Here is a 12,324-nt window from a genome sequence, read left to right on the forward strand (position 1 = left end):
TGAATAAAGATTTTATTTGATGAAAGTAATGAAATTTATAATTTTTTCCATTTGTCCATATATCCTTCATACATAGTAGCGATTACCTATCACATAACTTAATTGTTATAATATTAAATAATGTTAAATAATATTACTCTTTAATTTTCAGAATATCATTATAATATTAAATAATATTAAATAATGATACTTTATAATATTGAGAATATCATTATAATGTTAGATAATATTTAAATATTATTAATAATATTAAATAATATTACCTTTTAAATATTCAGAATATCATTATAAAATATTTTTTTTCTCAAATAATATTTTAATAACATTAAATAATGTTATTTATTTAATATTATATGGAGTGGACATATAATATTCATATAACAATCTAATCATATTCCAGGAAGATTATTTAATATTATTTAATATTATTGGTATATTCTTATATTATTCATTTAATATTCTAAGGATATACCAAGAATATTATTTAATATCAAATAATATTACGCGCTTATAGGGACATAACTTTAAGCCTAGTGCAGATTGCGCGCAGCAAGTGTCAAACAGCAGACTTCGTTGATTGGCTGTTGCTTGACCTTGCTGCGTGCAGTTTGCACTAGGCTTTAGTTTCGTGATTGTGTGTTTTCTCTGGGGTGCGCACGATTGGACACCACCACTCACAATGGCCGATGCCTAGAGTTTTTCCGTTGATTTCGTTAGATAAGTTAAAATGGTTAGTATTTAATCGTGCTGTGTCCAAAACGCTGTCACCTGGGGGTCGATTGTGTATCTTTGTCGACTTTTCTCACTCTTCGTATTTTTATCTCAAATGAAAAAATACGCGTGATTGGCTATAAGCATAGTGAAAATGTAATATCCCTATACTTACGTGAGTGAAAATCACAAACCGTTTGTTTTCTGTTCCTGAACTCTCTAAATAAGTGTACACTTAAAATGAAATAGATAGATGTTTCAAAGTTAGCGAAAGCAAGAAGGAATGTTCCAGTGCAGTCTAGTGCAGGAATAGAAAACAAGCCTAAATGCGAGTGCGAACAATGGTAGAATACATCACATAATCTTCAAAGAACAGTGCGTCGCCTCGGAATTAAATAATCTCCAATAATCTTAAAGTCCCTCACGTTGACGACGCGTGTCCCAAGTAAGATACAAATTAAAAAAAAGAACGGTGCATAAATATTGCAAAATTTACTTATATATTATACTTATTTATATCTTATTATTTATTTATTATTATTTATTAGTTATATATACTTATTTATATGCTTATTTATATACTTATATAATAATTTATTTATGTACTTCACTTATACAATTTTAGAAATGTATTATTTGTAATATCAAATGAATTTTGAGTATATTCTCTCTCTCTCTCTCTCTCTCTCTCTATATATATATATATATATATATATATATATATATATTTGATATATATTTGAAAGTTAGTGAAAGCAAGAAGGAAAGTTCCAGTGCAGTCTGGTGCAGGAATAGAAAACAAGCCTATTGTCTCGATTCGATTACTCGACACGGGCGCATGAGTGGAAAGCGAATGCCAGGGTTGCGTTCGAAAATTCTACTTGTCCGGTAGAGTATCTTTGAGTGACCAATCAAGATGAAGAAATCTAGAATTTTTTTTAATTTCTTTATTCTGATTGGTCACTTAAGGAGGTTTATCTGGTACATAGTACGTCAAGCGAGAAACACGTTCAACTTTGACTTGACTAGCGCAGTACGCTGACTAGATTTGGCAACGTCAAATTTCTACGTTATGGGTTTTTTCTAATATTTTTTCTCAAACTTTTACATTTTAAATAGCGCGTACTTTGGTAAGAAGTTCCGATGTTGCCGCTCATCGAGTAATGGAAGATAACCTACGCGTAAACGAGATTTTTGCAAAAAATATCTACTCATTTCTTATTTCTCAGATATCCAATCGATCTACACTCTTTGCACAAATTTTTCTTACATATTTTTTTGTTATTATCATTAATTTGTACAAAAACTGTCTGTTAATTCTTTACAAATTTTGTGGAAGAAGGCTCGAAAAATGTCATTTTCCATAAGACACAATGTAAAGTTGCACTAAATATTTTTATTAATATCTCAACACTGAGGTATCCAAAGGACTTAAAAATTTGCGAGATATATTTTTATACACATCTTAAGTTGTATTTAATTTTTTTTCAAAATTCATCTGTTAATTACTAACCAGATGAACCTCCTTAAAGTTATTGTACCCGACGAGTAGAATTTTCGAACGCAGCCCAGCAAGTGCTGCCCTCTTCTGCTCCTCGCACAGGCTATGCACTAGGGATTTTAGGAGAAAGGCGCCTCGACTGGCAACACTGTAATTCGAGAAGTCGCTTCGCGAGTCGTTTCGTTTCAGTTGCACGACGTGGTTACGTCTTTTTTTCTTCTCCGGAGCTTCTTTTTCGTCAGCTTCGATACATGAAAAATAGGATAAATATCGCGAGGAATGCATTCGCACCATTCACGAAGATCGTCCACGAAGATTGCTGTTTCATCGCTTCGCCGTTCGCGCGTCCGCGATTTTTCACCGAGTCCGCGTAGACGTAGTGCCGCGATAATAGCAACAACAGCAGCCGACATCATCCCGCGAAGATCCTTCTAACCTCCCTACTGAGGCGCTTTCATCCCGCCAGCTTAGTTGGTCGTAAGAGTTTGGTCGTAAGAGACGGCTAAACGTGAGAAAATAGTGAGAATCAAATTTTGGCCGAAATTTAAATCACAAATCTCATTACGGTAGCTTTCTTGGTCGGCAATGAGCGACAACAAGCAGGTAGGTGAAACTCCCAGTAGCGAGGTTGCTAACCGATTTCGAAGCTGTAGGGATCTGAGCGACATTGTACCGCTGTATCCGTCGCACGCGCTTTATCTGAAACCGCTTGCCAAAGTTAACGTGTCGGTCACTCTGCCCCAACTGAAGACTCCAGGTAAAAACATCATCATCGTCATCAGTCGCCTCCTCTCTGGAGGATGGATCTCGACTTTTTTGTCTTCTTTTTCCTCCTTTTTTTTCTTTTTTAATTGAAATATTATGCAGCAATAGTATTGTATATGACAGCATCAAAATTGTACGATATTCTTTGTGTGATTTGAACTTGAAATAACAATCAGAAGAAAAATTTATTAATAAGAACCAAGTTACAGCTGACAGGAGCTAAGTGTCAAATGATTAAAGAGATATGATTGAAAAATCAAAATGCTTCACTTTGTTTAAAAATGATTTAGAATATGTAAAGCAAAACTGACATTAAACTAGTTGCGATTCGATTCATGCTCAAAGTACTATTGATTTATTTTATTTTTATCATTTATTAGGCATATTGTATGGAAAATTGAATTGGCTTTCATTATTAAAAACGAAGATAAAATACATATAGCGCTGTGCAAATCTGATTGTGGTTTGTGTTATTTTTAAAAATACTTCAATATACATAAAAATTATATCAATAGTTAGAATAAGTCTTTTTGTACGTTCTTGGAAAAATTTGACTTCATTCACCATGTATATTTTTCATATTTAAGTAAAAAGTTGAAACTTATGAACTAAAGACTTTTTGATGAACTAAAGAAATATAATCTAAAAATTTAGCAACATTATTGAGAAATGTAATATAAAAAATTGTTATAAAGATATTAAATAAAAATAAGCTGTTTTAAAGTTCCAGATAAGCATTGAAATATGCAATGATATACAGTAAGCATTGCACGCCGCATGTTAGCGGTCTAATTATATGGTTACCTCTGATATTTTTATTGGCAAAATTAAGAATAAACAGTATGTAAAATCTTATTGACAATTGTAAAAAAAAATTATTAATTTAATTTTACACAGTAAAAATTATCTGATGGAATCCAAATATATATTAAAATTTCAGCTATTATGTTCTCAATAATATAAATCACTTGTTTGATGAGATATGTGTCAATTATTTTTTCTTAAAGAATTCCATATTGTATGGAAAATTGAATTGGTTTTTATTATTATAAAGAAGTTACTATTATCATTTGATTGTCGTTTGATAATTCATTCCTAATAATTTAGCCATTAGTAGCCAAAACTATAATTAACACATTCTGTACTCAATTAATTTTATCTGGGTGTTTACTACCCAGAAAAATTTAAAAATTTTCAAGGAATATTCTTTTTATCCTTAAATATTATATATTTTTAGGGAATTTTATTATTTTTGAAATTTTATTTAAATTCCAATTAAATTTTAATTAAATTTTAAGTTTTTTTCTCTGACAAATTTTTTTTATCATTTTTCTAATTTTTGTTAATACAAAATCGACAATTAATTAGCAATAAGTAGCATACATGTCTATGTACATGTCATGTACATGCGAGTATTATGTAACTCGCAAGTTTTCATTAAAAAAATAGTAACTATAAGAGACAGTACATCAGTCTAAATTCTAAATTGTATGTTTAAGGGGATCCTAAAGTCATCCTATTTTACTGACATGATTTTTTCTAGCACACTATTTTTCTAATTGTCTACAAATTTAAAGTCTCACTACAATTAATGTATAAGCACTAATGTAGTTCAAAATAATTGATTTTATGTAAAAAATGAGAAAAAATTAAAAAATTAAGATCTGTTTACCTATTCTTAACCTAATATGTCTACAGCTGCCAATATTTGCTTCATACAAAAACTTTGCAGTGTATTGTATAAAATAAAAATGGTTTGGAATGCAGATTATATGAAAATACATGTTGAGTTTTTAAAATTATGTTTGAATATCTAACATGAAAGATTAGTGTGCTTGAAAATTTGTGCATGACATGTGTGCAATATTGATGCAATAGTATGTAGCGACGTATTGATGTTTTATAAATTGTATGCGTGTATTGCAAATCGAATAAGTAATTGTTCAGTTGGTAAGAGGCATGACTCTAGTATCCCCTTAATCACGTTTTATACTTCTGTATTTTAGTGAGTTAGATCATTGCATATATTAAAATTGAGAAAATACTAATTGCACATGACAATTCAATTGCATGTAATAATTTTGTAATTGTTATATGTAATTTAATTTATATTATTTCTCTTTTTACAATTAGTACTTTCTCAAATTTAATATTCAAAATTCAAATAGTTTTTCTTTGTAAAGGAACATTAAAAGATAAATTTAAAGAGATAATAAAATAAAGTTTTTCAAAGTTTTTTAAAGATGCATTTAAAAATTCTCTAATATTGTATTTATGAATGAAACCTGAAATTTTGAATGAATTAAAATTCCTGAAAAAATCGAAAATTTTCAAGAAATTCTTTTATAAAATTTGAATAAGCATTCTGTAACGAATGTGTAGTGATATTAAAAATTATTTTGTCAGTTTACGTTTCTTTTTATAATTAAAGTATCAAATGACCTGAAAGATTACTAGATTAGCATGACTTCACATGACACAGAACATGTTAATAACACAAAAAAAACTTGTGCCTATGAAGTTTATTCCTTTTTATAAAATTTCAGACTTTTAGACTTTTCAGACTACGTATAATTATAATTGTAAGCATTTATATTTGGTAGTCACACTAGATTGTGAGCTCATGTATGAAAATTAGTTTATTTTATTGGGATCCAATTTCCTATACAATTAGTGCAGGGTTTTTTAAATCAATTAATATTTATTTTTTATTAATTATGCTTTAGTTCTTATTGAGTCAATCTACAATAGATGTAGTAAACCTTAGCCAGAAATTAACTAATTATAATCGATTATTCTCACATTTGATTGTGATTGATCAGAAATTTTAATCGTAATTGTAAGACCATAAGCATCCAGTCATGATCGATTCTAAGACCGCACTTTTAATTATGATTTAATTTTAATTATTGTTGATTTGCTTACAGCTCTAGAACGTAAATTTTTTTACGACTGATTACCTTAAGATTTACTATTACATTTATTGTAGATATTGAATGTTATTTAATTTTTCTTTTCTGATTGTATATTTTAAATTCATATTATAACTAATTTTGAGATAACAACTTTGACGATTATGAGTAGTAATATTTTTCACACATAAAGATGAGAAAACCAATATTTGCAATGATCTGCAGCAAATTTTGATGCTTAATAATTTTTATGTTAATTTTTATAATCTCCGGCTCATGCATTACGTGCTGCATATTCGTCGATTTTGAAACATAGTCCTTGGCTGAAGCCAGAATATATAATATCACAAATTAAATTGACATTTAATATCAGGGTTGGATAAATTAATACATCTTTTTAACTAAATTAAGATTAAATAAATGGTTTGTAAAATTGATTTATTCACGTTAAAAATTACATAAAGAAAAAACTAACTCAATTGAAAATTTTGATTAAATTAAGTTAAATTAGAAGTTAATTTTGAAAAATGTTATTTAAGTTAAATTAAAAATTTGCAATTTTTTAAAGTTAGATTACTCAAAAGAATTATAATGTTGATCAAATTCTTAATATAATAAATTTTAATATAATAAAATTTATAACTAACAATAAGAAATATTGTGTTTTATGTATTTCACCTTTTATAATTTTTTTCTTTTGCACGAACAAATTTTTAACTTGGAAAAAATAATTAAAAATTATATAATTAATAAATAATTTAAAATTAATTAAAATTATTGACATTTTAACTTTATTATTTAATTTTTTAACTAATTGCTACCCAACCCTAAATAATACTGATGCTCATAAGGATCTTAAGACACTACAAAGAATTTATTGTGAAAAGTAACACCTCAGCCAGGATTTAAACCTTCCTACATTTCGTGTGGTATCTTATTAATTCAACTGCCAAGACATGTAGTGATATTTTTCTATCGATAGTATAACATATATTTCAAAGGTGGGACAGAATATTTCTTTATTTTACTATAATTATATTTTTATCAATTGAATTTATATAGTTCCCTTTTATTAATAACATAAGATTTAAGATATTTTTTTAAAGAGAATTAAAGTTGGGAAAAGTTCTTCTGTTTCTTATACAGCTATTTCATGCACAAATTTCTTTTTGTGTTATATTCTTCAGAATACATTCGTGTTAATAAAGTTAGGACTGTTAAAGAAATGTTTTTTATAATTTCAAAATTTAATATATTAATCAAATAAGAGTTTTTCTGTGATAATAAATTTTTAATAAGAGGAAGAAGAGGAAACGATGATTTCTTTTTTCTCTTAAAATTGAGATTATAAAAAATTAGAGCTATTATTTAATTTATTAAATATTTAAATTTAATATATTTTTATTACAAGAATAATATACAATATGTATGATAGCTTTAATTCAAGTTTCAAATTTTTAATTATTTTATATTTAAATGTAATTAACTTATTAGGTAGGTTTATCAATTCATTTAAAGTTAATTTTTTTAATCTTTTTTGCATCTTATTCTTTAACGCTTATTGTTAGTTATATTTGTCAGCGTTTTTTTAAGCAATGCTAATCATTCGAATGGAACAATATTTATTGTTTATTTGTATCTTTTACTTTATGTCATTAACTAATTTATAATAAATTTTTTTGGAGAAATAAAGTTGTTGCAACAAGTTTATCATAATCGTACATCTTGCGTTTACATCATCGATGGTCTCTAGTGGAGAATGACAGGAGAATAACATAACATTCAACCGTTGGAAGAGAAAACCATGATCCGTGCGATGCCACGAGCATTTCTAACAGCTCTAGTAAAGATAGCTTCTTACAGACTCTTAACTGCGCTATGAACAGGCAAAACAATATCAACATGGGAGGTAATGGAGAAGATACGCGCGCTTATACTGCCGGACGAGTTTGCATCTCTGAAAGTGGCCAAGAGCACCTTGGAATTCATTCGGCTCGAGGGCGACCTGCGGGACCGATGCAGGTTGCCGAGGGTGCTAGCCAGACTGGATTCGCAGCAGTTGAATCTGGCCGGCTTCCCCAGTGTCCTCAAGGTAAGCTGGATAAAAATTATCCTTATAAACCTAAAAAATCAGCTCGACGACATAGATAACTCATTTAAGTAAGAGATTTGTGATAGTTTCATTGGAACAGTTAATTAATGTTTTACTTTAACATCAAGGTCCGCGCGGCCGAGGCGAAGGATGACTTTCCAACCAGGCACAGCTGGGACTCCTATTTCAGGGATGCAAAACACATGAACGAGTTAAAGGCCGGTGAGAGACCGGACACTATCCATATTAGCGGTTTGCCGGTCAAATGGTTTATCGAGGATAATGCAAATGTACCGAGCGAATCGCTTATCACAAAAATTTTTAAGAAATGGGGCACATTGAGGAGAATCGACGTGCCCGTTGCGGATTCCTATAGATCTAGAATGCGGCTCGGTAACAACATTCATAAGTTCAGCTTCGAGGATGGCATCTTTTTCGACGTATACGTGCAATATGTCGAATATATGGATTTTGTCAGGGCGATGGACGCTCTGCGCGGTATGAAGCTGTTGAAAAAGGATGGTCAGAACTCATTGACCGCGACAATAAAGGTAATTTTTAATAAAAAATATGTTTATGTCTTAGGAGGAAAGATTTCAGTATTTTGAGAGGTGGTAAACTTAATTTGTAGTATAGATAACATTTATTTTAAATGCGATAATATGCGATAGCAATTATCAAAAATAAACAGAATAAATAAAGGTAATTATTAAATCGAATGTCTGTTAATGAATAAAATAATTCCGTACAGGTTGATTTTGACAAAACCAAACACATGAGCGACAGTTCAGTATCTCACCGAGAATTCGAGAGAAAACGTCTAATAACGCAAGACAATTTAGCAACAGAAAAACTTCGGAAGAGAGAGGAAGCTGAAAAAAAACGACAAGAAGAACTAAAGTAAGTATTCTAATGAGAAAAACACTTTAAGAAACATTCTGTAAACACATTATATTTTTTGCGATATATAAAATTATTTTTGCTTTGATCTCAGAAAAAAGGAGGAGGAAAATTCGATAGCAAAAATAGTTCGACAACAAAAGCGGGAAGAAAAACGGAAACGAAAAGCCCTCACAAAGTTTCGTAAGCAAGAAGAAGACAAAGTCTCAATGAAGATTGCCAGGGAAGAACAAAAATTGATAAAAGCTCAACGGCAGTTAGAAAGTATACGATTACTAGATGAGCTGTTTGATAGGATAAAGGTAAGTGAAAAATAAGCGATATAAAATCTTTTTAAGGTTGAATGACATCATTGGGATAATTCCGATATTTATGCGAGGATTGTCATTGTTAGTCGCGTGCATATTATCTCTGTATAATCTGCTCACATATATATTCTCTTTACTGATACATCATTTGCGTCCCCTGCACTATTAACTCCTTTATTCTAATAATTATATTTGATAAATTTGTTAGAAATTACAGTAACTTATTATAATTTAATGGTAAAAAATACTTGATAAATTAAGTGTTAACCAGTATATATACCGGAGTTACCCTAAAATTAATTTGCAATCACTAATAAACACATACTTTATAATTACAGACGAAAGTGGAGAAAAAAGAAATTAAGCTAGATCAGAATGTGAAAAAGGATGAAAAGAAAAGCGATCAAAAAAGTGAAAATGCTAAGAAAGTAGATTTGGAAAATGACAAAAAAAATAAAGAGAAACAGAAGAAGACGAAAAAAGAAAAAAAGAAAAAGGTATTTGACTATTTTATTATTTATATTATGTATGAAATTTATTATAATTAGCATTATAATATCGTCATGAGTTTAAGAATTAGCATTATAATATCGTTATTGTTTACAGAAAAAGAAAAATAAGACACAGAAAAAACGAAAAAGAGGTGATGATTCCAGTTCAGGTAGCACGTCAGAGGAAGAATCGGATAAAGATACAAATAAAAAAAAGCTTAAAAGTGTCTTAATAAAGAACGACGGTGCGACTTCATCCACAGGTAAATTTCGTATAATATTTTATTTACATATAGGTATAGAATAAAACTGTACTATAATACTGTACTGTAATATAATAAAATGACATCATAACATTAATTACAGCCACAAATCTTACTTATGACTATTCTGATTCGATGTCGAGGATACCAGTGATGCCATTCCATGGGGTGAGGATGCCAAGATATTCGAGAGCGCGAATGATGCGGTCACCAATGTCGGAATATTCTGCGATGTCAATTCATCATCCAATGTTATCTATTGGCAGGGGTCGGGGATTTGTCTCGCGTTATGATATGAACTATGCACTGACAAATCCTTATTTGTATAATGGACAATACTACGAGTATTTCACACATTTGGTCGAACGGGATTCAAAACGGCAAAGGATACGTAACCATCAAAGATCAAATAGATCTAACTCAAGAACGAAGATCAAGTCGAGATCCAAAACGAAATCTAGAAGCATCTCCAGATCGCGTAGCAGGAGACGAAGCGGTTCACGCTCTAAGAGTCGTGATAGAAGATCGAAGTCAAGATCTAGATCGTGCTCGCGTAGATCAAGATCACGATCACGCAGGTCAAGATCGCGATCGCGATCTCACCGTTCGAAATCGAAATCGCGATCTCATGGTTCAAAATCGAGATCGCGATCTCATCGTACGAGGTCACGGTCTAGAAAACGCTCTAGATCACGCAATCGCCGCAAATCAGCAAGTAGATCCATTTCAAGCACGAAAACAAGGACAAGATCGAATTCTAAGACGAAACACAAGAACAAATCACGTAGCAGATCAAAATCATGCTCCAGAACGCATCGCTCTAGATCTAGACGAAAATCACGATCTAGGAGTCGTTCCAAGTCCCGCAACAGAAATCGTTATAGAAGTAGGCGCGGTCAGAGATCATCTTCCATTGTCAGAGTCACACGGGCTAAATCACGACCCACATCACCCAAACGAAAATCACGCAGCAGTTCTTGGTCTCTACCAAAATCGCCTGATCGTAGAAGTTGCTCTTGGTCGAGAACTGCTTCCGCAAATAATGTTAACGAACAAGATGTAAACAAAAAATCCGAAATATCTACTCAAGAAGAAACAACGAAGTCAGAAGAAACGCAGAAAGCGAATTGATAAGACTCATCATTAATTTTGTGTGGAAATATATTATGCACACAAATTTTTTTTTAAATACTGCTAGGAAATAAAATACAAACTTTTAGTATATTTGTTGCAACAGTACGAATATCTAATATTACCGAAGGTAGACAGAATTTCCTTCTTGTATATAACTTGTAAATAATTATGTTGTGATGCAGTTTTCTCTGTATTTTTATATTTAAATTAAAATCTTAAATAACTCTTAAATTTATAAAGAGTTTTTATTTTTTGCATTTATTTGTACAACAAAATTAATTAGAATGAAAACATTAATTGAATTTGATCAAAAGATTGAATTTCTGAAAATTACTTAATGATAAAAAATTCTGTTCATTGCTTATTGAATTGCGATTAAAATTTTTGGAAGACAAAGCTAATGCTTATTGATATTATGTAAGTCTTAAATATTTTATAAACACTTCCGTGCATACAGACTGATTCTAGTAACTAAATTAGATTAATGAGAATGCAAATCAATTGATTTTTTTTGTTCTGTATATAAAAGCATTGCAGTAATTGAAAAGTCAACAAATGTGTCGAATGTTACCTTTTTTGTTTCAAAATTAGTTTAATAATTAAATATTCAAATTTAATATTATATTATTGTGACATACAAATGCAACAGTGTATTTGAAAAAAATATCACAAAATGCTAATCACACTAAACAGTGAAAAATTCTTTTGTTGTCTTCTATAGCTTTTTTTAGTTGTCTTGACTTATAAGAGAGCTATAAATTATTTCTTTAACTAACATCATCTTGCATAAAAATTTTTGCTAAGTATATATCAACTAATTATACTTTAAACTTTTGTTGAACTGCAAAATAAATTGGAAAAAAGAAGAGTAAAACTCTCTTGTCTCTAGAGAAATTGAATCTAAAACATTCAATTCTTACACGAAAGCCAATGACACTCATATAGGTATATTTGAAGAAAAAATACAATTTGTTACAAAATAAATTGCTACATTATTTTTTCCTTAGATATTTCCTCTATTTACTATTTCCTCGTATGACCTTTTAATATAAGCAAATTTTTTTCTACATATTTTGTGGTACATACTTACATAAAATGATTTTTTTAGGATATGTTTACAGTCTAAAAGAAATGATTAAAGTATAGTTTTCTGTATAGTAGTTTTCTAAGTGATTAGAAGTGGATTATGAGTGCTACGGAGTGCTACGGCTATAACTCGGAAAGTAATTAAGGAAATATACCTTTTT

General features: G+C 30.0%; 1 protein-coding gene across 1 annotated transcript; it reads left to right on the plus strand.

Moving 5' to 3' along the window:
• The first annotated feature begins 2,409 nt into the window (after window positions 1-2,409).
• Window positions 2,410-12,061, plus strand: LOC105197015 (A-kinase anchor protein 17A). Its single transcript, XM_026130784.2, has 8 exons — window positions 2,410-2,969; window positions 7,776-7,981; window positions 8,110-8,532; window positions 8,733-8,881; window positions 8,976-9,183; window positions 9,528-9,686; window positions 9,796-9,943; window positions 10,047-12,061. The coding sequence occupies exons 1-8, from the start codon at window positions 2,798-2,800 to the stop codon at window positions 11,072-11,074; spliced, it is 2,493 nt and encodes an 830-aa protein (XP_025986569.1). The 5' UTR covers window positions 2,410-2,797; the 3' UTR covers window positions 11,075-12,061.
• Window positions 12,062-12,324: the final 263 nt, after the last annotated feature.

The sequence above is a fragment of the Solenopsis invicta genome, chromosome 13, assembly GCF_016802725.1.
Source record: "Solenopsis invicta isolate M01_SB chromosome 13, UNIL_Sinv_3.0, whole genome shotgun sequence".
Taxonomy (NCBI): Eukaryota; Metazoa; Arthropoda; class Insecta; order Hymenoptera; family Formicidae; genus Solenopsis; species Solenopsis invicta.